Source organism: Tamandua tetradactyla, chromosome 4 (assembly GCF_023851605.1).
Source record: "Tamandua tetradactyla isolate mTamTet1 chromosome 4, mTamTet1.pri, whole genome shotgun sequence".
Lineage (NCBI taxonomy): Eukaryota > Metazoa > Chordata > Mammalia > Pilosa > Myrmecophagidae > Tamandua > Tamandua tetradactyla.
In genome coordinates this window covers 32559775-32582724 of record NC_135330.1, presented here as the reverse complement: position 1 = coordinate 32582724, position 22950 = coordinate 32559775, and the positions used below count along the sequence as shown (strand labels likewise).

General features: G+C 36.2%; 1 protein-coding gene across 8 annotated transcripts in view; it reads right to left on the bottom strand.

The window, feature by feature from the left end:
• Positions 1-22950, bottom strand: part of RASAL2 (RAS protein activator like 2) — a 562368-nt gene that overhangs the window by 77387 nt on the left and 462031 nt on the right. For all 8 annotated transcript variants that reach the window (XM_077157105.1, XM_077157101.1, XM_077157107.1 and 5 more), the window contains one exon: positions 7197-7306. In XM_077157105.1, coding sequence (XP_077013220.1) covers positions 7197-7306 — 110 coding nt within the window. The remainder of the gene's footprint in view (positions 1-7196; positions 7307-22950) is intronic.

Below are 22950 nucleotides of genomic sequence, written 5' to 3'. Positions count from 1 at the left end.
AAATGCCTTTTTTTATATAGAAAAAATAGACTGTAAAGGTTGAAAATGTAGACTTTATGGTCAGATTTCCTGCGTTTGAATCTCAGTTCTGCTATTTTCTAAACTGTGTAACTTTGGGCAATTTAACTATTCACTGTATCTCAGTTCCTTCATCTTCAAAATAGGGCTAATGACAGTGACTACCTCATAGGGTTGTTGTGATGATTATATGAATTAATATATGTAAAGTGAGGTATTTGTCACACAGTAAAAGCTATGTAAGTGTTTATTATTATCATTTATCCATCATATTGATAAAAAGGAAAGGATGTTTTGAGGATAAAGTAATCTCAGTTTGTTGGTGGGAAGAGAAATTAATACAACCTTTCTGAAGGAGAATTTGATAATGAGTATATGCTATACTTAACAATTTCATTTTAGAAAACTGCCATAGTGAATAGGTACAAATGGTACTTGTTAAAAATTGTTCTTCGCAGCCCTATTTTGTGCTAAAAAAGGGGAAACAACTCAAATATTCATCAACAGAGAACAGGGAAATACATTACGTACACACACACACACACACACACACACACACACACACACACACACACACACACAAACTATAGCATACTAAGAATGCAGCTGCCAAAAATGAATGAAGATCTAATGCGGTGAACATACAAAATTGTTCAAAATGTTTACAAAGAAAAGCAAATCACAAAGTAATATGTATAATATTTTAATTTGCTAATGCTGCTGGAATGCAATATATCAGAATTGGGTTGACTTTTGTAAAGGGGATTTACTAAGTTACATGTTTATAGTTTTAAGGCCATCAAAATGTCCAAACTAAGGCACCCAGAGAAGGATACTTTGACTCAAGAAAGGCTGATGATGTCCAGAACACCTCTGTCAGCTGGGAAGGCATTTAGCTGGCATTTGCTGGTCCTATGACCTTCAAAAAGCTTCCTCAGGGACATTTTCTTTCTGCATCTACAAATGTCTCTGTCTGAGTTGGCTCTGAAGCAACTGTGCTTTTCCAAAATGTCTTTCCTTTTAATGGACTCCAATAAACTAACAAAGACCCACCTTGAATGGGTGGAGTCACATATCCATCTAATCAAAAGGTTATACCCATTATTAGGTGTGCCACACCTCCATAGAAACAATCCAGTCAAAGTTTCTACCCTAAATAATAGGTCTGCCACCATAAGGCTGGATTAGGAAAAAGCACTTGGCTTTTGGGGGGTATATAACAGTTTAAAACCAGTACATAAAATATGATCCCACTTATATAAAACTAAACAAACAAGATATATATATATATATGCTTTTGTGTATGGATTTTTAAAAAGGTTTGAGGGACATAAATTGTTAATGAAGTTATTTATGTAGGGAGACAGGGAAGATGAAGAGGGATTTTTGTTTTTCACTCTGCACTATTTCTGTATTAGAACTTTTTTTAAATAACAAAGATGTATTCATAATTTACTTGCATGATTTAATAAGTGGGGAAAAAAGAGGCCTACTTCTATGTTTCTGTAGATTTAATATAAAGATTGAAATGTTAAGCTACTTAGACTCAGATATGATATACCTTTTAAACATTTGTTCCCCCTATTATTTATTTATTTTTAATCCATATGTTTTACTCATCTGCCCATACCGGAGATAAAAGGAGCATCAGACATAAGGTTTTCATAATCACATAGTAACATTGCAAAAGATATATCATTATACAGTCATCTTCAAGAAACATGGCTACTGGAACACAGCTTTACATTTTCAGGCAATTCCCTCCAGCCTCTCCAATATATCTTAACTAAAAAGGTGATATTTGTATAATGTGTAAGAATAATCTCCAGGATAACCTCTCAATCCTGTTTGGAATCTCTCAGCCATTGACATTTTATTTTGTGTCATTTCTCTCTTCCCCCATTTGATCGAATAGGTTTTCTCAATCCCCTGATGTTGAGTTGTAGCTCATCCTAGGATTTCTGTCCCACGTTGCCAGGAAGGTTTACACCCTTGGGAGTCATGTCCCACATAGACGGGGGAGGGCAGTGAGTCTGCTTGTTACATTGGCTGAGAGAGAGAGGTCACATCTGAGCAACAAAAGAGGTTCTCTGGGGGTAACTCTTAGGCCTAATTTTAAGTTGGTTTAGCCTATCCTTTGCAGGGATAAGTTTCATACAAACAAACACCAAGATTGAGGGCTCTGCCTATTGCTTTGCTTGTCCCCACTGCTTGTGAGAATATCAAGAATTCTCCACATGGAGCAGTTGAATTTTCCCCCTTACTCGCCATTCCCCCAAGGGGACTTGGGAAATACTTTTTTTTTTTTTTTCACATGGGTAGGCACTGGAAATTGAACCTGGGTCCTCTGGCATGGCAGGTGAGCATTCTTGCCTGCTGAGCCACCGTGGCCTGCCCTGCAAATACTTTTTTATTTACTGTTCAAATCACTCTGGGATTTATCGGGACATCACTCTGGACAAACCTACAAAATCTCATGCCCTACTCAAGGTTTCATATACTTATGGTGTTCAATTAAACTGTTCATATAGTTATATTAGGAAATACACTTGCCAAAATACAAATTTTGTTTAAATAAACATTTTTTGCTCTAGTCTCACCTGTAAGTTAAAGTTTTAAAATATGAATTACCATGTATTTTCAACATCCTGCAATATTGACATTCCTTTGTTCTTCCTCACGCAAAAATGTTTTAATTTGTACATTTAGTCACTATGATTATACACACTAGGCATTCCTAGATTATAGCATCTAGATCTTTATCATCTATCTTTCCTTCTGATTTCATTTGTGCCCCGAGGCCTCCTCCCTCTACCATTCAGCTTCATTCAGTGAACTAACATTGTTGTATTACAGTTAGGTAGTATTGTGCTATCCATTTCTGAATTCTTACAATCAGTTCTTTGCACAATCTGTATCCCTTCAGCTCCCATTACCCAACATCTATCCTATTTCTATCCCTTGATGGTCTCTATTCTTAAATGAAATTCTCCAAGTTCATTCACAAATGTTAGTTTATATCCGTGAGACCATACAGTATTTGTCCTTTTGGATCTGGCTAATCTTGCTGAGCATAATGTCCTCAAGGTCCATCCATGTTGTTACATACTTCATAACTTTATTCTGTCTTATAGCTGTATAAAATTCCATTGTATGTATATACCACAGCTTGTTTAGCCACTCATCTGTTGATGGACATTCTGGCTGTTTCCATCTCTTGGCAATTATAAATAATGCTGTTATAAACATTGTTGTGCTTTGTGTCCTTGCCTTCATATCCTCTGAGTGGATACCTAGCAATGGTATTGCCAGATCATATGGCAATTCTATACTTAGCCTCCTGAGGAACTGCAAAACTACTAAGGCTTCTTTTTGAAAGACCTTTTCTTTTTTTTAAAGTGCTCTATATTAAAAAAAAAAATCATCTGTATAGAGAACCACTATAATTCAAATGGGTTTAAAAATTTTAAAAAGGGTTATCTAATATTTGAGATTTACTAGCGCTTTCTTATAGTGCTGTATTTCAAACAGAGAGGTATTTCTGCTGACTGAAGCAGAATAACATGGAGGTATATATAACAGATTTAGGTCACTGGAAAGGCTAAAAATATGCCAAATGTATAATAACAATATGAAAGACTCTAGTGAATATAATCTCCTGGTAATTCAACCCAGGAATTCCTATGGGTTACCTAAAAACAAACTTGAGAGGTCTCGCGCTGCCTGACTTTAAGGCATATTATGAAGCCACAGTGGTCAAAACAGCATGGTATTGGCATAAAGATAGATATATCGACCAATGGAATCGAATAGAGTGCTCAGATATAGACCCTCTCATCTATGGACATTTGATCTTTGATAAGGCAGTCAAGCCAACTCACCTGGGACAGAACAGTCTCTTCAATAAATGGTGCCTAGAGAACTGGATATCCATATGCAAAAGAATGAAAGAAGACCCATCTCTCACACCCTATACAAAAGTTAACTCAAAATGGATCAAAGATCTAAACATTAGGTCTAAGACCATAAAACAGTTAGAGGAAAATGTAGGGAGATATCTTATGGATCTTACAACTGGAGGCGGTTTTATGGACCTTAAACCTAAAGCAAGAGCACTGAAGAAGGAAATAAATAAATGGGAACTCCTCAAAATTAAACACTTTTGTGCATCAAAGAACTTCATCAAGAAAGTAGAAAGACAGCCTTCACAATGGGAGACAATATTTGGAAATGATATATCAGATAAAGGTCTAGTATCCAGAATTTATAAAGAGATTGTTCATCTCAACAACAAAAAGACAGCCAACCCAATTACAAAATGGGAAAAAGACTTGAACAGACAACTCTCAGAAGAGGAAATACGGATGGCCAAGAGGCACATGAAGAGATGCTCAATGTCCCTGGCCATTAGAGAAATGCAAATCAAAACCACAATGAGATATCATCTCACACCCACCAGAATGGCCATTATCAACAAAACAGAAAATGACAAGTGCTGGAGAGGATGCGGAGAAAGAGGCACACTTATCCACTGTTGGTGGGAATGTCAAATGGTGCAACCACTGTGGAAGGCAGTTTGGCGGTTCCTCAAAAAGCTGAATATAGAATTGCCATACGACCCAGCAATACCATTGCTAGGTATCTACTCAAAGGACTTGAGGGCAAAGACACAAACGGACATTTGCACACCAATGTTTATAGCAGCATTATTTACAATTGCAAAGAGATGGAAACAGCCAAAATCTCCATCAACAGAAGAGTGGCTAAACAAACTGTGGTATATACATACGATGGAATATTATGCAGCTTTAAGACAAGATAAACTTATGAACCATGTAATAACATGGATGGACCTAGAGAATATTATGCTGAGTGAATCCAGCCAAAAACTAAAGGACAAATACTGTATGGTCCCACTGATGTGAACGGACATTCGAGAATAAACTTGAAATATGTCATTGGTAACAGAGTTCAGCAGGAGTTAGAAACAGGGTAAGACAATGGGTAATTGAAGCTGAAGGGATACAGACTGTGCAACAGGACTAGATACAAAAACTCAAAAATGGACAGCACAATAATACCTAATTGTAAAGTAATCATGTTAAAACACTGAATGAAGCTGCATCTGAGCTATAGGTTTTTGTTTTGTTTTGTGTTGTTTTGTTTTGATTTTACTATTATTACTTTTATTTTTTTCTCTATATTAACATTCTATATCTTTTTTGGTTATGTTGCTAGTTCTTCTAAACCAATGCAAATGTACTAAGAAATGATGATCATGCAGCTATGTGATGATGTTAAGAATTAATGATTGCATGTGTAGAATGGTATGATCTCTAAATGTTGGGTTAATTTCTTTTTTTCTGTTAATTAAAAAAAAAAAAAGAGAAGGGATAATTGGAGATGAAGGGATACAGACTGTACAACGGGACTGGATATAAAAACTCAGAAATGGACAGCACAATACTACCCAATTGTAATGCAATTATGTTAAAACACTGAATGAAGCTGCATGTGAGGTATAGGTTTTTTGTTTTTGTTTTTTTTGTTTTTTTTTCTTTCTATTATAGTTTTAATTCTTATTCTGTTGTCTTTTTATTTCTTTTTCTAAATCGATGCAAATGTACTAAGAAATGATGAATATGCAACTATGTGATGTTATTAAGAATTACTGATTGTACATGTACATTGAAATGATTTCTAATTGTTTTGTTAATTCTTTTTTTATTAATAAAAAAAAAAAAACAAACAAACTTGAAGAGGAGAGAGCACTTTGAAATAAAGGTGTATTTAGCACAAAGTTAAAAAAAAAAGTACCCCTATAAAAAATTTTGTCTCCCAAATTTTGAAATGATACTGCAAGAGTAAGAATTTAGCTATTGAATTGGGAGTGTTTTAATTGTCATACAGCATCCTTGTTCTTCAAAACCAATATTCTGAAGAATTATTGTTCTTCTTTATTGAGACATTTTAAACTGTTTTGGATTTCTGGAATGAAGAAAATTGTAGAATAATAGGAAACTAAACAAAAAGAAATAAGAAAAATTAGTTGTTTATCAGTTTAGAGTAACTCTAATGACAATATATTAGTTCCTCATTAACTCAGCATGCATGAGGGCACAAATTTCTTGTGTATAAAATAAGAAGCCTAATTTTCTGCTTGGAAAATTTATAATTTTTATTTCTGTTTGTTAGGCAGATAACAGAAAATAGTATCAGTTATTAGGGAAGAAAACAACTATAAACTTGAACAAGTTTCTTAATTTCTCTAAGCCCCAGTTTCTCATCTGTAAAATGAGGATAATAATAGCTAGAGTTGTGATATTACATCAGAGACTATATTTTAAATGCCTGGTACACAGTAAACACTCAATAAATAGTGGTGATGGTGATAATGTGTTAATATACAAGTACCATTTCCTAAAATCTGAACATTATAGAGTCATGCAAAATTAAAAATATACTCTAGCACACATTCAACTACTTTAGATGGTTGTTATGCTTATGCATTTGAGTTTTAGTCAAACTGGTAGTACCAGTTATTAAAATTCAGACTTCTTTGTAACACATGTCTTCTAAATGTGAGTTCAAACCAGTAAGACTGATTTCATATGCTGTACACTCAGGAAAACAGCAGTGAGAAGTATGGACTCTGGAGCCAAATGATTCAAGTTCAACCTGGTTTTATTATCTACTAGCTGTCTGACCTTGGGCAAGATTATTTAACCTCTCTGTGCCTCAGTTTCTTTATCTATAAAATGGGGATAATAATAGCATTTACAGGGTGGCTGTAAAGATTAAGCAAGATAATATGTACAAAGTACCTAGTACAGAATTAAAAAAATATTAGCTACCATCATTATTATAGTCATTCTACCAAAAAAAAAAAAGATACAGCTTAGACTACTATAACTTGATTTTATAGAAAGAGCACAACCTATTCTGCAATTAGTTCTTAAGTATTCAGAAACTCTTCAGTGTTATGAGATTCTTAATTTGGTTGAGTATTTGAGCCAACATTTTGTACTCTGTCTCAATATGAGCAAGTCAAAAAGGTAAATTTTGTATTATATCTTTCTAATTATCATTGATAAAAAAATTAGAAAGACCAAAAAACATGTCATATCAAAACCCGTTCTAACACTACGTTCTCTATTTTAAGCAAGTTAACTTCCTACCTGTCATCTGTACTGCGAAGGGATGGAAGCCGAAAGCTTGTGTTCCTGTCAAGCTTTGACTGGCTTTTGGTCCTCTTGATGGAGCCTTTCAGGCGCTTGCTGAAGAACCCCTAGAATAAAAAGGCAGAAGATGATGCGACAGAGAACCAAAGGGGAACCTTTTTGTCTCCTTATCCTACCACACTACCTTTGCAAAAGAATTTAGATATTTATAATGAAAGTCAGAAACAGAATCCAGCTTTTTACTTTTTTTAAATTTTGTAAATCATAATTACTTAAGAGCACCTGGTAATGCTCTTAATTCTTAGAAGAATTGATGATTGGGTAATTAAACTTTTTATTAGCATCTAATTTCTTCTTTCTTACATAGTTTTATATTATGGAAGATAAACTTCTAATTTTAGTAGATTAAAAAAAAACCAATATAACATAGAAAATTACACCCCTTTCTCGGAAGATAGAAAATTAGCAATTTTAATGGAAATGGCATCCAGGATTTCCTGAACTAAATTAAAAGAAAGCAGTCAAAGATCATGATAGCATGTACGAAGACCCTGACTTGAGAAAATATTTGGTGCACTGGAAGAAATGCAAGAAGGTACTTATAGTGAGAATAGAATAAGTTTTATTAAGATCCTTACAAAAAAGAGTTAACTAAGCAGTGCAAGGTAATGTGTTAGAGGTTTCAAAAGTATTAAAATTTGGTTTATATCAACTTGGCTGTGGGATTTTTTAAGTTAAATTGTGGTAGTTAGATTCAGTTGTCAACTTGGCCAGGTGACGGTACCTAGTTCTGATGCGGTAGACATGAGTGAACCTCATCTGCTCATTGCATCTGCAGTTGGCTAGGAGGTGTGCCTGCTGCCATGAATGATGGCTGATTTAATTGGCTGGTGCTTAAATGAGAGAGCTCAACGTAGCAATAGCCCAAGCAGCTCAGTATACCTCATCTCAGCATTCACAGCTCAGACCAGGCCTTTGGAGATGCAGAAAGAAATCACCCCGGGGAAAGTTGTTGGAACCCAGAGGTCTGGAGAGAAGGCCAGCAGAGATCACCTTGTGCCTTCCCACATAAGAAAGAACCTCAGTCAAAAGTTAGGTGCCTTTCCTCTGAAGAATACATTAACTAAATAAATCCCCTTTTATCAAAAGCCAATCTGTCTCTTATGTGTTGCATTCTGGCAGGTAGCAAACTAGAACATAAGTTTTAAATATAGCTAAAATATTTAGAAATGAAATCAGAATCATTTATGAAATCTTTGAAGCATCTTCACAAGAACAAAGTGTGAAATGATGGTTTTACAGACTTTGGCCCCTACTTGCCTTCTGCCGCTTCCATCAAATTATCTAGAAATTATCTGGGAAAGAACAATCTCTTCAACAAATGGTGCTAGGAAAATTTCTATTTGTAAAAGAATGAAGATAGACCCCTACCTCATACCTTATATAAAAATCAACTCAAAAATCATCAAAGAACTAAATATAAGAGTCAGAACTAAAACTCATAGAAGAAAACGTAGGGAAACATCTTTAGGACTTTGTGTTAGGCACTGGTTTCTTAGACTTTGCACCCAATGCACAATGAGAGAAAAAATAGATAAATGTCATCAAAACTAAAAACTTCTGTGCTTCTAAGGACTTTAGCATCAAAGGAGAAAACATTTGGAAACCATATATTTGATAAGGGTTTATATCCAGAATACAAAGAGAAATGCTTCAACACCAAAAAGACAAGCAAATTTTAAAAATGGGAAAAAGACTTAAATAGGCTTTTTCAAAGAAGACATATAAGCGGCCAAAAAGCACATGAAAAGATGCTCAATATCATTAGTCATTAGAGAAGCACAAATAAAAACCACAATGAGGTATCATTTCATATTCTTTAGAATCATTACTATTAAAACACAAAACAGAAAAGAATAAGTGTTGGAGAGGATATGGAGAAACGGGAACACATTTATTGCTGGTGGGAATGTAAAATGATGCAGAAACTATAGAAGACAGTTTGGCAGATCTCCAGAAAGGTAAGTATAAAATTACCATATGACCTGTCAATCTTACTTCTAGGTATATACCCCAAAGAATTGAAAGCAGGGACTGAAAATACATATTTTGCGTATAGCAGCATTATTCACAATTGCTAAAAAATGGAAGTCACCCAAGTGTGCAACAACCAATGAATGTATAAACAAAATGTGGTATATATACACAATTGAATATTAATCAGCTATAAAAAGGAATGAAGTTGTGATTCATGTAACAACATGGATGAATCCTAAGCACGTCATGTTGAATGAAATAAACCAGACACAAAAGGACAAATATTGTATGATCTTACTGATTTGAAATAATTAGAATAAGCAAACTCATAGAGTTAGAATCTAGATAGAGGTTACCAGGGTATGGGATGGCGGTAGAGAAATAGAGAGTTAAGGCTTAAAATGTACAGAGTTTCAATTTGGGACACTGTAATAATTTTGGTAAGGGATGGTGGTGATGGTAGCACAACACTGAACACAACTGACAGCAGTGAATTATATAGTTGGAAGTGGTTAAAAGGGGAAACTTTAGGGTGTGTGTGTGTATACATATAATTTTTAAAGAATAAACTTTAAAAAAATCCATGGAATTACACAACACAAAGAGTGAGCCCTAAGTTAAAATAATAGAATTTAGTTAATAGCAAAATTATAAAAATGTGGTTTCATCAATTGGAACAAATGTACCACACCACTGCAAGGTGTTAAAAATAGGGTGGTATATGGGGAACATGTATTTTATGCATGATTGTTCTGTAAACCCACAACATCTGTAATAAAAATAGGATGAATGACGATGGCTATTGCCTTCAAGAAATTTGCAATTCTATTGTCAGTAGAATACATTTATCAAAATCTCTTGAGAAAAGGTTGTAAATCAAGAAAAATATTTTGACACATGGAAAATGATTCCTTTTAATTACCCTGAGAGGAAAGTCATCTTATAGAAACTGTGTACAATAAACATACATTTCCATAAGGAAGAAAAAGAAACACATCAATTCTTTGATATTTTTGTAGTTGCCAACAAAGCTCACTGTTTTGGGGGTGAATATTTTATCAATAAGGAGAAGCTATGTCATGCTTTTCTAACAATCATTATCATCTTAATGGTATAAAACATGCTACAAGTCCATGAGCAGGTCAAGAGTGGGGGTGGGGTGTCTGCTCTACGCTGTCCTTACTCAGGGTCTTAGAGGAAGGGAGGCTCAAATCTCTGCACTTTTGGTGGCTGCAGCAGGATATAGGGAATGGAGTAAATTATACACTGACTCAGAAAGCTTTTATCTGGAATAGACTTGTGTTACTCCTGGTATCATTTCATGGGACAAAATAAGTCATATGACCACACCTAACTTCCAAAGGGAAGTGATATGAAGTCCTACCATGTGTTCAGAAAGAGAACCGGAAATATTTGGTGGACATCAATATGGACTGCCACCGTGCTGTTCTAGGTCATGTGTTTTGGTATTAAAATGATTTTAGCTTCATAAAATGAGTTAGGTAGTGTGTTCCTTTTCCCTCAATTTTTTTGAAAAGTTTGAGCAGGATTGGTGTTAGTTCTTTTTGGAATGTTTGATTAAATTCTCCTGTAAAAATCATCTGGCCCTGGGCTTTTCTTTGTAGGAAGATTTTTGATGACTGATTGAAACTCTTTACTTGTGATTGGTTTGTGGAGACCTATTTCTTCTTTACTCAGCGTAGCTTATTTCTGTGTTTCCAGGTATTTGTCCAGTCCACATAAGTTGTCTAGTTTGTTGGTGTACAGTTGTTCACTATATGCTCATGATTTTTTTATTTCTTCAGGGTCTCTGGTAATGATCCTCCTCTCATTTCTGATTTTGTTTATTTGCATTCTCTCTTTTTTTCTTTGGCAGCCTTGCTAGTGGTCAATCGATTTTACTGATTTTTTCCAAAAAAACAATTTTTGGTTTTATTGATATTTTCTATTGTTCTTTTGTTCTCCCATTCATTTAATTCTGCTTTAATCTTTGTTATTTTTCTTCTTCTTGCTTTGGGGTTAGTTTGCTATTCTTTCTCAAGTTCCTCCAGGCGAGCAGTTAAGTTCTTGATTTTTGCTCTTTCTTCTTTTTTAATATAGTCATTTAGGACAATAAATTTCCCTCTCAGCCCTGCCTTTGCTGCATCCCATAAGTTCTGATATGTTGTATTGTCCTTTTCATTTGTCTCCAGATAGTGAATGATTTCTCTAGCAATTTCTTCTTTGACCCACTGGTTGTTAAAGAGTGTGTTATTTAATCTCCATGTAATTGTGAAAGTTAATTCTTTGGTGGTTATTGATTTCCAGCTTCATTCCATTGTGATCAGAGAAAGTGCTTTGAATAATTTCAATGTTTTCAAATTTATAAAGACCAGTTTTGTGCCCAGCATATGATCCATCCTGGAGAATGTTCCACGGGTACTAGAGAAGAATGTATTTACTGGTGTTTTGGAATATAATGACCTATTTTAGGTCTCTTAGGTCTAATACATTTATCAATTGTTTAAGTTCTCTATTTTCTTGCTGATCTTCTATCTGGTTGTTCGAGCTATAGAGGAGAGTGGTATAGTGAAGTCTCCTACTATTAATGTTAAAACATCTATTGCTCCCTTCAGTTTTGCCAATGTTTGTCTCATGTACTTTGGAGTTCCTTGATTGGCAGCATAAACATTTATGATTGTTATTTCTTCTTGGTGCATTGTCCCTTTTATTAATATCTAGTGTCTTTTTTTTTTTTTTTTGCCTCTTATGATGTCTTTACACTTAAAGTCTATTTGTGTGATATTAGTCTAGCTACTCCTGCTTTCTTTTGGTTACAGCTTGTGTAGAACAACTTTTTCCATCCTTTCACTTTCAATCCATTTGTATCCTTGTGTCTAAAATGAGTCTCTTATAAGCAGCATATAGCTGGATTATATTTCTTAATCCATTCTGTCAATCTGTATCTTTTAAGTTTAGTCTGTTAACATTCAAAGTGATTACTGTAAAGGCATTTCTTGAATCTATCATTGTATCCTTTTGATTTAATTGTCAGATCTATGTATTCTTTTCCCTCTTTCTCTTTTATACTTTGTTACCCTTACTGGTACTCTAAGTCTGTGCCCTTCTCCAGACCTCCCTCTCCTATCTGTTTTTTAGTCAACAGAACTCCCTTTAGTATTTCTTGTAGGGATGGTCTCTAGTTGACAAATTCAGCATTTGTCTGTGAAAATTTTAATCACTCCCTCAGTTATTATTATTTTTTCCCTCTCCCTCAGTTTTGAAGGACAATTTGGCTGGGTACCGAATTTTTGACTTGAAATCTTTCTCTTGCAGAATCTCAAAAATATCATACCACTGCCTTCTCGCCTCATAGTGACAGTTGAGTAGTCCAAATTCAGTCTTACGTGGTTTCCCTTGTATATAGTAGATTATTTTTCTTTTGCCACTTTCAGGAATTTTTGCTTTTCTTCAACATTTGACAGACTGGTTAGTAGTGTCTTGGGGAAGGCCTATTTGGATTTATTCTATTTGGAGTTTATTGGGTTTCTTTGATTTGCATATTTATGTCTTTTATAAGGGTTGGGAAGTTTTCCCCCATTAAATCCTCATTACTCTTCCTAGCCCTTTAATCTTCTCTTCTCTTCTTCTTCTGGGACACTGGTGATTCTTATATTTATGTGCTTTGTTTTGTCCATCATTTCCCTGAGAGCCAATTCAAATTTTTCCATCCTTTTTGCCATTTGATTTTTGGGTGCTCAAAATCAGTTGACCTGTTCTCTAGTTCACTTATTCTTTCTTCGGCCTCTTCAAATCTGCTGTTGTGTATCTCTAATATATTTTTTATTTGGTCTACAGCATCTTTAATCTCTGTGATATATGCTATTTTTCTATTTATTCTTTCAAATTCCTCTTTATGCTCTTCTAGTGTCTTCTTGATCTCCTTTATGTCATTAGTCAACGCATTTTCTTTATTTAGTAGAATTATATTAACATCTTTGAGTAGTTGTTTCAAAGTCTGTATCTCCTCTGGTGTTTTAATTTAGTCATTAGGCTAAGCTTTATCTGTCTGCATCTTGATATGCTTAGTGAGCTTCTGTTGCCTTTGAGGCATGTAAGTATCTTGATAGGGTTACTTTGGAAGTTGATTTCCTTCAGTAGTCTAAAGCTTTGTATTTGGTGGTATGTTTGTGGACAGGATGTGGGCCATGGGGCAGGGGACAACAGTGCAGTGATGGCTGCAGTGCAGATTGGGGATGTTATGCTGGTGCCTATGAGCATGGGGTGCAGGGTGTGACTTTGTGGAGGTGCAGCGCAGGGACTGAGGGGGCATAGTGCAGCTTAGGCAGGCCTTGCAGTACAGGAGCAGGGTGTGGCAGGAAGCAGTTGGGGTGGCTGTGTGGATGCATGGAGACTGTTGTGCAGGCAGGATATGGGTAGGCATGTGGAGCATGGGGTCATGGGTATCAGGGTGTAGAGTAGGTGGCACAAAGATTGGGGCCCAGGGAGCACAGGGCATAGATACATCCTGGCATAGGGGGAAGGGTCCAGGGGGCCTGGGATGCAGATGTTGGAGTGTGTAGGGGCGGGGCACAGATCATGGGGGTTGCATGATGTGGGTCAGGGGTAGGTGATGTCAGGGGGTGGGGCCTTGGTATGGGTGGGCAGATGCAGGTAGGTTGGAACAGAGGTGCATGCATGTGCAGGGTGGGGGCTATGTAGCATGGATGAACACATGAGCACCTGGCAAGGGTGGGAACAGGGTGCTTATGCTGGGGGCTGGGGCAAGAGTGCATATGTGCAGGGCCCGTGGTTTGGGTGCAGGGGTCAAGAGGCCGTGTGCATGAATGTGTGCACCTGGTGGCGGGGGGGGATGTGGTTTTGTGCATGTGTGGGTCTGGGAGGTGGGTTTCTGGTGTCCATGTGTGCAGAGATCAGAGGCACTGGCTGGGGTTGTGCCTGCGTGGGGTGGGGGGCATGACAGGCAGATCAGGGAGGGCTGTAAACTGATGTACAAGTGTGCAGAGCTCAGGGTGGGTAGCGTGGAGTTGCGTGACTGTTCGGCTGGGGGCGGGTGTAGGCTGGGTATGAAGGTAAGCAACCACAACCTTGATATGCCAGTGACTGCCAACAGGGGGCAGGGAGGGGGAGGTGGGACTCAAGGGGCTGGGAGTGGGTAGATGGGTCTCAAGGGGGTGAGGAAGACTATGGGATTGTGCGGGAGAAGTGGGTTGGGCTGGGGCAGGCATGCATGCTCTTGGGGTGGGGGTGTGGGGTGAGGATGTGGAGGCAGTGGGTGGGAGGACGGGGTGGGGATGTTTGGAGCCCGGGGCGTGTGTGTGTGTGTGGGGGGAGGTGATGGGTTTTAGGTGGATGGGGTGGGGGTGGGTGAGTTGTGGGTCGGGGGTAGGGTGGCGTGCCTGAAGATAATTCAAGAAACATGGCTTGGCTTACTTCCTAGTCCCCGTCTCCAAGCCCATGCTCTCCTGAGGGCTTCTGTTTGGACAGGGGTGTGTTAGGCTATTTGCACTAGCTGGATAGTCTCCAATTCTCTGCATCTCAATTCTTCAGCTTTTGCAACCAGGGCCTCCCTATGTGGTGTAGAAGACCCTCCCAGGTCACTTTGGAATGGCTGGTCCCAGTTGCCTTCCCATCCCTTCTCTAGCTGTTCTTTGAAGCAGGGGTGAACTTGACCTATCCTATTCTGCTATCTTCCTGGAACATCCCAGGCCATGTGTTTTGTAAACACGTAAAGATTTCTCTTTCTATTAGAGAAATGGAAATGAACTTATGTGACTCACACGTACAAATATTTAACTCACTGAAGAAAACTCTTATGTTATGAACTGTTGTTCTTGCAGCCCAAAGAATAAGGTAAAAACTCCTAGAAAAAGTTATATATTCACAGTTTACTCTAAACTTCCCTGGGTTTATTATAGGTGTATAGAAATCGATTACAGGGAAGAAAATAAGGTTACTTTTAAAAGTACTGTATTTCTTAAAGACAGGCGTTTGCGTGGTCTCCTATATAATCTTAGCAGGCTTAGGAAAAGTTACCATCGGTTTAGTTCTTTAAGGCTTTATTTATTACTTTTATGCCTCAATCAAAATAGTCACCCAACTTCCTCATACATGTAGTTAGCAAACCAGACCTAAGTTTATAGAATTCTACTAGAATCCTTTAGAGTTAGCTCAAAACCACTGGCCTAAGTTGAGATCCAACACAAGGATCCAATCAAACATTATATTTGAATGTTTTAAACAAAAATACAGTTAATGCAATGTTTCCTTGGACTATTTTTCTGTTCTTAGTGAGAAGCTATAAAAGATTTTTAATCATCTGAGTAACATGCTTAGATAACAAAAATTCTATGTCTTAACAGACCAATATACTTATTGATATGTATGTTGACCATCTCCTCCCTTATTATTTTAGATAATCTCTCCACAATTTAAAAAAAAATGGACTTTAAAAGATCAGCTAACTCCTCAGTTTACTTTCAAACTTTTATGTCACCTTGATTAAATAAAGAACCAAAAAAAAAAAAAATACGGTTAAGCAGTTAGCTGAGAATGTACCATTAGATGTTTACTCATATAGTACTGTATACCTTTTGGTGGTACTTACTGTAGCATAATTTAGTTCATTTCTTCAATAAATGTGTATTTTACATCTGATGTAAAATACTATACCAGGTGTTGTAAAGGAATAAGAGAGAAAACAAACACACAAACTCTAAGGAACTTATAGTTTAACATATAATTTAGATATAATATATAAATATGTGATACAATTAGAAAGGTATATGCTCTTAAGTCCTGGCATATATAATCACAAAATTAAAGTTAACTATCATGTTTCTTTGAATCTAAGACACTAATGATTTCCATTCACATCATTATTTTATGCACACTGTGATTTATTTTATGCACACTGTGATAAAAAAGCTCTCAATTAAATTATAACAATGCTTTATCATTGAGAATTTTATATTATATTACAGAAACTTAAAAAATTACTTAGAAGAATTTTATCACATATCACATAGTATATACATAAAAAGAATATATGCAAGGTAAATTGGTCAAGCAAGGTATTACTAATGCTTCTTCATTCTTCTGAATACTTTTTGACTCAGAGTAGTTCATGTTTTTTCATACAATATCATCCTGTGTTCAAGAATGTTGATGACAAACAGTATTTCTTAAGAGTAATCTACAGAGATGTCAAAATGTGTATTGATGAATACTGACATTATTTTAGAGATGAACATATAAAATGGTTTCAGAAGTTCAGTGAAATAAAGATTACACCATCTTGAGAGATAAGGGAAAGCTATATGGAAGAGTAAGCATATGAGCTAGGTCCCAAACGGGAGTCAGGATTTGGGTCTGGAGGCATCAAGGAGCAAGAGTAATCAAGGTGTAGGGCACAGCATAAGAAATAGCACGGAGGTAAGAACAACACGGTGCATATTAAATAGGTTTACTCTGGCTAGAACACCATTAGAAGTAGTGAAAAATAAGATTGAAAAGGTGATTTGTCCAGCTACAATGTATAATTATTGCTCCCATCAGCCTTTAAACTTCTGAGGAAAAATACAATGTTATATCTCAATATATACTAGTGTCCACACCTTAATAATACTCAAGAAATACCTGATAAATATATGCTTGGAATTATGGATGTTTTAGGAAAAAAAGATAAGGAAAAGCTTAAGATTGTCCAGAGTGGTCAGTGATATTTTATTGAGTAGTAGGATAAGCTATAAAATTGTGTTTTTATCTCCTTGATGTAAATGAGGCCTGGCTTTCACCTGAGAATATGGCTTCCCTCTGAGCCCTATCTAGTAGAAGTTTTTCAATTTCCCCTACCCTTGACACCCAGGAAGAGGCAATGGGATTCTCCCAGTTTATCATGACTGCTTCCATACCATTATTCCATAAAATAATGGTCTGAAGTAAAGATTTATTTTTTGAGGTTCTCACCACCTTTGCTTTTGCATCCTCTATCCTTTTTTGCTGCTCTCATGTGTCAATCTCTCTTTCATTTTCCTTTCTTCATTAAGAACTTTAGCCCCTTGCTTGCAATATTTCTTCTCTTAACTCCTAACACCATGCTAGGAAATAACCAGGTACTAACACTCTAGTGCCACAATTCCTTGACTCCAATAACCATTATCTTCTTCTCCAACCACCTACTCCTAGAGCCACATCCTAGATCTTATCATTCATTCAGAGATGCGCTATCTCAGACATCTTAAAAAGCAACAATCATATCTCTCTCCCCCCATTGCACTTCCTTGACCATCACATTTTTTCCCTGCCCCTCTTTTCTTCCTCAACTCTTTTCTTTTCCTTCCCTATCCAATCTGGACTCCATTCACCTGAAACTATTTTATCATCAGCCCCCTACATTCTTTTAATGATCAGCTATTTAAAATTGCAACTGAATCAATCTTTCTGGTCTCAGGACCAGGTTGTTCATGAAGACCATATATTTGTACAGGCCGAAGCCACCAAAAATCCACTGTCTCCAAGGTTGATTTGGCTTCAAATATTCCTCTGTCCTGGGCCAACCATGCACCAAGCCCTCAAGCAGTATTACCCACTCAAGGGAAGCTTTGCATGCCATGCCCTCCTGTCCACGGCTCCCTTCTGAGCAATTCCTTACATATAGGTCACTATGCTCTGTACCATGCAGCTGACTAGAGGACAGGTGGATGAGCTAAAGGTGCCTAAAACAGTTAAGAGTGCGGTAAGAGTTTTGTCTATAAGATATGGCACTATCTTGTAACAACTTAACACTCTAGCCTGATCCTCCTAGAAACCACTACCCCAAAGGAAGGGAAGAAAACTAGAAATAAGTTCCACAATAGATGGAGTTTCAGGCTTTGTTCAATGATGTATCCCAGTGTCTACAGCAGTACTTGGAACATCATAAATAAGTGTTCAATAGACATTTGTTGACTGAAAGAATTTACTGAAAGCTTCTTGGGTATCAAGCACTGGCCAGGTGCTTTCCCACATGTGATACCAATTAATCAGTGCAGCAACTTCATGAAGTAGGTATTATGTAACATGCTTTAGGTTACACGGTTAATAAATGCAGAGTTAGGATTTACTATATTGCTGGTACTTAAAAAGCTTCATTCCGTCATATATTTATTGAGCACATGCTACTTGCTAGATATTTGAGGCACAAAAAAATCAGTGAACAAGTCAGACAGAAATTCCTGCCTTCATGAAGCTACTGGGAGTAGACAGACAATAAACAAAGAATATTATAAATAGGTAATCGACAAGTGCCACAGGAAAAAAAAATAGAGCTATGTAAAGGGAATTGGGGACATAGGATGACCAGAGTAGGCCTTATGGATAAGGATTACATTTGAGTTAAGTTCTGAAGGAGGTGAGGGGTTTAAGGCAAAAGCATGCCTATTATGTTCAAGGAACAAGCCAAGAAATCAGCATGCCTGTGTGGAGAAAGCAATGGGCAGGGAGGGTAGTAGGAGATGAGGTCAGCGAGGTAGCCAGGTGATGGTGGTTCCAGCAGAGGTGACAGTAGTCACGACAGCGTGGAGAGATCTTTTAGGTCTTTACAAGGACTTCACTTCTTACTCTGAGAGAGGAAGCCATTTTTAAGGCAATCAACAATAAGAAATGAGAATTTTAAACAATCATAAGTAAATAAAGCATTTGCTCCTCTGAGACAAACAATTAAAGTCTTGAAAGTAGAGAAATCTGTACTGATTTATTTTGAAGTTTTGAGCAAGAATGTGCATATATGAAGTTTACTAACTTCATTAATAGTAGATCACGTAACAATAATTGAGATACAGAGAAAATATATGACTTTCCCAAAGTCACAAGTTGCTAAGTGGCAGAGAACTCTAAGCCCAAGCAGCCAAACTCTGGATCGTTTGCTTTTTTTTAAAATTAATTTAAAAAATATATAACAAACACAAACATTCTTAACATATGACCATTCTGTTCTACATATTTAATCAGTAATTCAAAATATCATCACATAGTTGTATATTTATCACATAGTCGTTTCTTAGAACATTTGCATCAATTTAGAAAAGAAATAAAAGAGAACAGAAAAAAATTCATACATACCATATCCCTTACCCCTCCCTTTCAACCATCACTAGCATTTCAATCTACTAAACTTATTTTAACATTTGTTCTCCCTATTATTTGTTTTTATTCTGTATGTTTTACTTGTCTTTCGATAAGGTAGATAAAAGGAGCATCAGACACAAGATTTTCAGTCACACAGTCACACTGAGAAAGTTATATCATTATACAATCATCTTCAGGAAACATGGCTACTGGAACACAGCTCTACATTTTCTGGCAGTTCCCTCCAGCCTCTCCATTACATCTTAACCAACAAGGTGGCATCTATTTAATGCATAAGAATAACCTCCAGGATAACCTCTTGACTCTGGAATCTCTCAGCCATTGACACATCATTTTGTCTCATTTAGCTCTCCTCCCTTTTGGTCGAGAAGGTTTTCTCAATCCCTTGATGCTGAGTCCCAGCTCAGTCCAGGATTTTGGTCCCATGTTGTCAGGAAGGTCCGCACCCCTGGGAGTCATGTCCCAAGTAGAGAGGGGGAGGGCAATGAGTTTGCTGTTGTGTTGGCTGGGAGAGAGAGGACACATCTAGCAACAAAAGAGGTTCTCTTGGGGGTGACTCTTAGGTCTAATTTTAAGTAGGCTTAACCTATCCTTTGCAGGGTTAAATTTCATATGAACAAACCCCAAGATTGGGGGCTCAGCCTATTGCTTTGGTTGTCCCCACTGCTTGTGAGAATATCAAGAATTCTCCACTTGGGGAAGTTGAATTTTCCCCCTTTCTCACCATTCCCCCAAGGGGACTCTGCAAATACTTTTTTTATTCACTGTTCAAATCACTCTGGGATTTATCGGGGCATCACTCTGGACAAATCTACAAAATCTTATGCCCTACTCAAGGTTCCATGTACTTATGATGTTCAATTAAGTTATATTAGGAACTGCACTAGTCAAAATATAAATTTTGTACCAAATAAACATTTTTTGCTTTAGTTTCACACATAAGTTAAAATTTTTAAATATTAATTGCCATCTATTTTCAACACCCTGCAGTATTGACATTCCTTTGTTCTTTCTCATGCAAGAACATTTTTAAATTTGTACATTTAGTCACTATCATTATACACTTTAGGCATTCCTAGATTATACCATCTCAGTCTTTATCGTCTATCTTTCTTTCTGATTTCATGTGTGCCCCCAGCCCTCCTCCCTCTATCATTCTCACATTCAGCTTCATTCAGTGTTCTAACATTATTGTATTACTGTTAGGTAGTATTGTGCTATCCATTTTTGAATGTTTACAATCAGTCCTGTTGCACAATCTGTTGGATTCCTTGCTTTTAATCATAAGGCTATACTATTTCTTCACATGAAATATTCTGGGCATATAAAATATAACTTGTTTTCTCCATTTGTACTAAATTTAATTTCCACACACATTTTCTTTTAATAGAATTATATATCACAAAGAGGCAGAAAAATATATAGCAACTAAAAAATATGATGGCAAAAAAAGAAAACAGAAAAACGCCTCACTAGTGTAACATTCAATATACAAGAATATCTCCTATCTGTATAATTAAACAAATAAAATTGAAACATTATTTAAATTACTTTTATATGTAATTGACTCTGCGGTCACTGAGTACAAGAGAAAAAGACTCGAAAATAAAATTTAAATATAGATGGATGCCAAGAGGAAAATGGTTCTCTCTCTTTTATATAATGTATGATACCCATGTCTTATAGAAATCTAAAGAGTAAATGATGAACCTATAAGAGTACTCTAAAAATCCAATAGCATTAATGGAAACAAAGGAAAGAAAGACTACAAAAAAACTGATTTCATTCTTCCAACTGAAATCAACTGCAATCTGAAAGAATACAAGTAATACCCTCAAAACAAATCCTACCTTATCCAATTCTCCTTTGAAACGCTGTTGCCACCATACACAATTCTTAAAAATACTAAAAAGCCCATTACTTTAAACAACTAGATTGTCATAGCAATTGATACAACCAAAATGACTTACGGTAACTAGCTGGTACTATTTTCTGTCAAAATAAGACTTAAAATTAATTGCAATTGCCAGTGCAAGAAAAAGCCAAATGTAGCCTTTCTCTGGAGCTCGGTCAATGTTAAGATAATGACAATAAAAGTTGCTCACCACCTGCAAATTGAAGTAACCCCTGAAGACTGAACTCGTCTATCTGGGCATGATGAGTAACTGAAATAAAACTGCTGCTATGCAACCATCCTCAAAGAGACACTGACTTTCTGGCATTCTGCCACTGCTGCCATTCCCTTAAGACAAGGAGAAAAAGAAACCTTTGGTGGAGACAGGAAAAATATGTCAGCACCTTTCACATAAAAATTCAATGAAGTGCCACAGACCCCTGCTTCAATTCTGCTGGGGGCTTTTTCACATCAGCAATTACACAGGGATTAAGGACAATATTACAGCAATTCTGAGTGATTAAATTTACAGAGTAATTTTAAACAGGTTTTTCTTTTTTACATGAGCAAGCACTGGGAATCAAACCTGGGTTTCCAGCATGCAAGGCAGGAATGGTGCCACTGTACCGCCGTTGCCCACCCTACAAAGTTTAATTTTAAGAACAGTTTCATAAAATGTTACATGACTCATACTAAGAAAATGCTACTTTTTCCATTAGAAAGGACCCAGGCGAGAATTGTTTTCATTCTTGCTTTTCAAGTTTCAGTTTAATTAGTAAATTAATCCCCGTGTACTTTGGGTATCATAATAGTTCATTTTATCATGGGTTGTAATTATCTGAAAGAAAGGGTTATGTCACATGTTATTCCCTTCCTTGCTCTCTTACTAGAACTTAGGAACTTGTAGATGCTTAATAAATGTTGACAAAACATCACTGTAGAAAATTAATAAGGAAAAAGAAAGGAAAGGGTAAATGAAAACATTAAATTAAATGAAAACATTAAATTCCATTTTCCAGTCATGATATTTTACTTAGTTTATCTTCCAGTTACTGCAAGTCTACATAGGAAAGGGAAATTCTAGGTAAACAAGAATAATAACAAAACAAAGAATTGTACAAGTGCTTTATATTTAAGAATTTTCATTGTGGATACTTTTCTTATCTATTGGCTTTTTTTTCATTTCTCCAAATTCAACCATCAAAGGGAGAAATAAAAAAGTTTCAATCATGAGTTAAAAGTGTTTTCTATTAAAGAGCTGATGAATCAGAAACTTTGAGGGTGTGGCACAATAATCGTATTTTTAACAAGCATTCATGTGATTTCTATTCATTAAACAAAGAAAAAAAGTGTTATGAAACTTTTAAACATGCAGAAATTAACATTAACAGATATCTGTTAATCAGATTTACATATTGATGTTAATATACTGATATGCTATGTTATATATAATTACTGTATTGAAACATAAATGTAAGATACATATTATACATTGTGTTATATATTAGGAAACAATGGTAAAAATAATGATACGCCATAACATGCTGGCATGTTAAGATTTGCTGTGGGACAAAGGAAGCTATTTAGCATAACTTCTTTATTTCTAATAATATTCTTTATATTAGACTCATTTTCATTTGATAGAACAATGCTATGCCAGTTTTCTTTTGATGACTATCTTTGTGTTATATA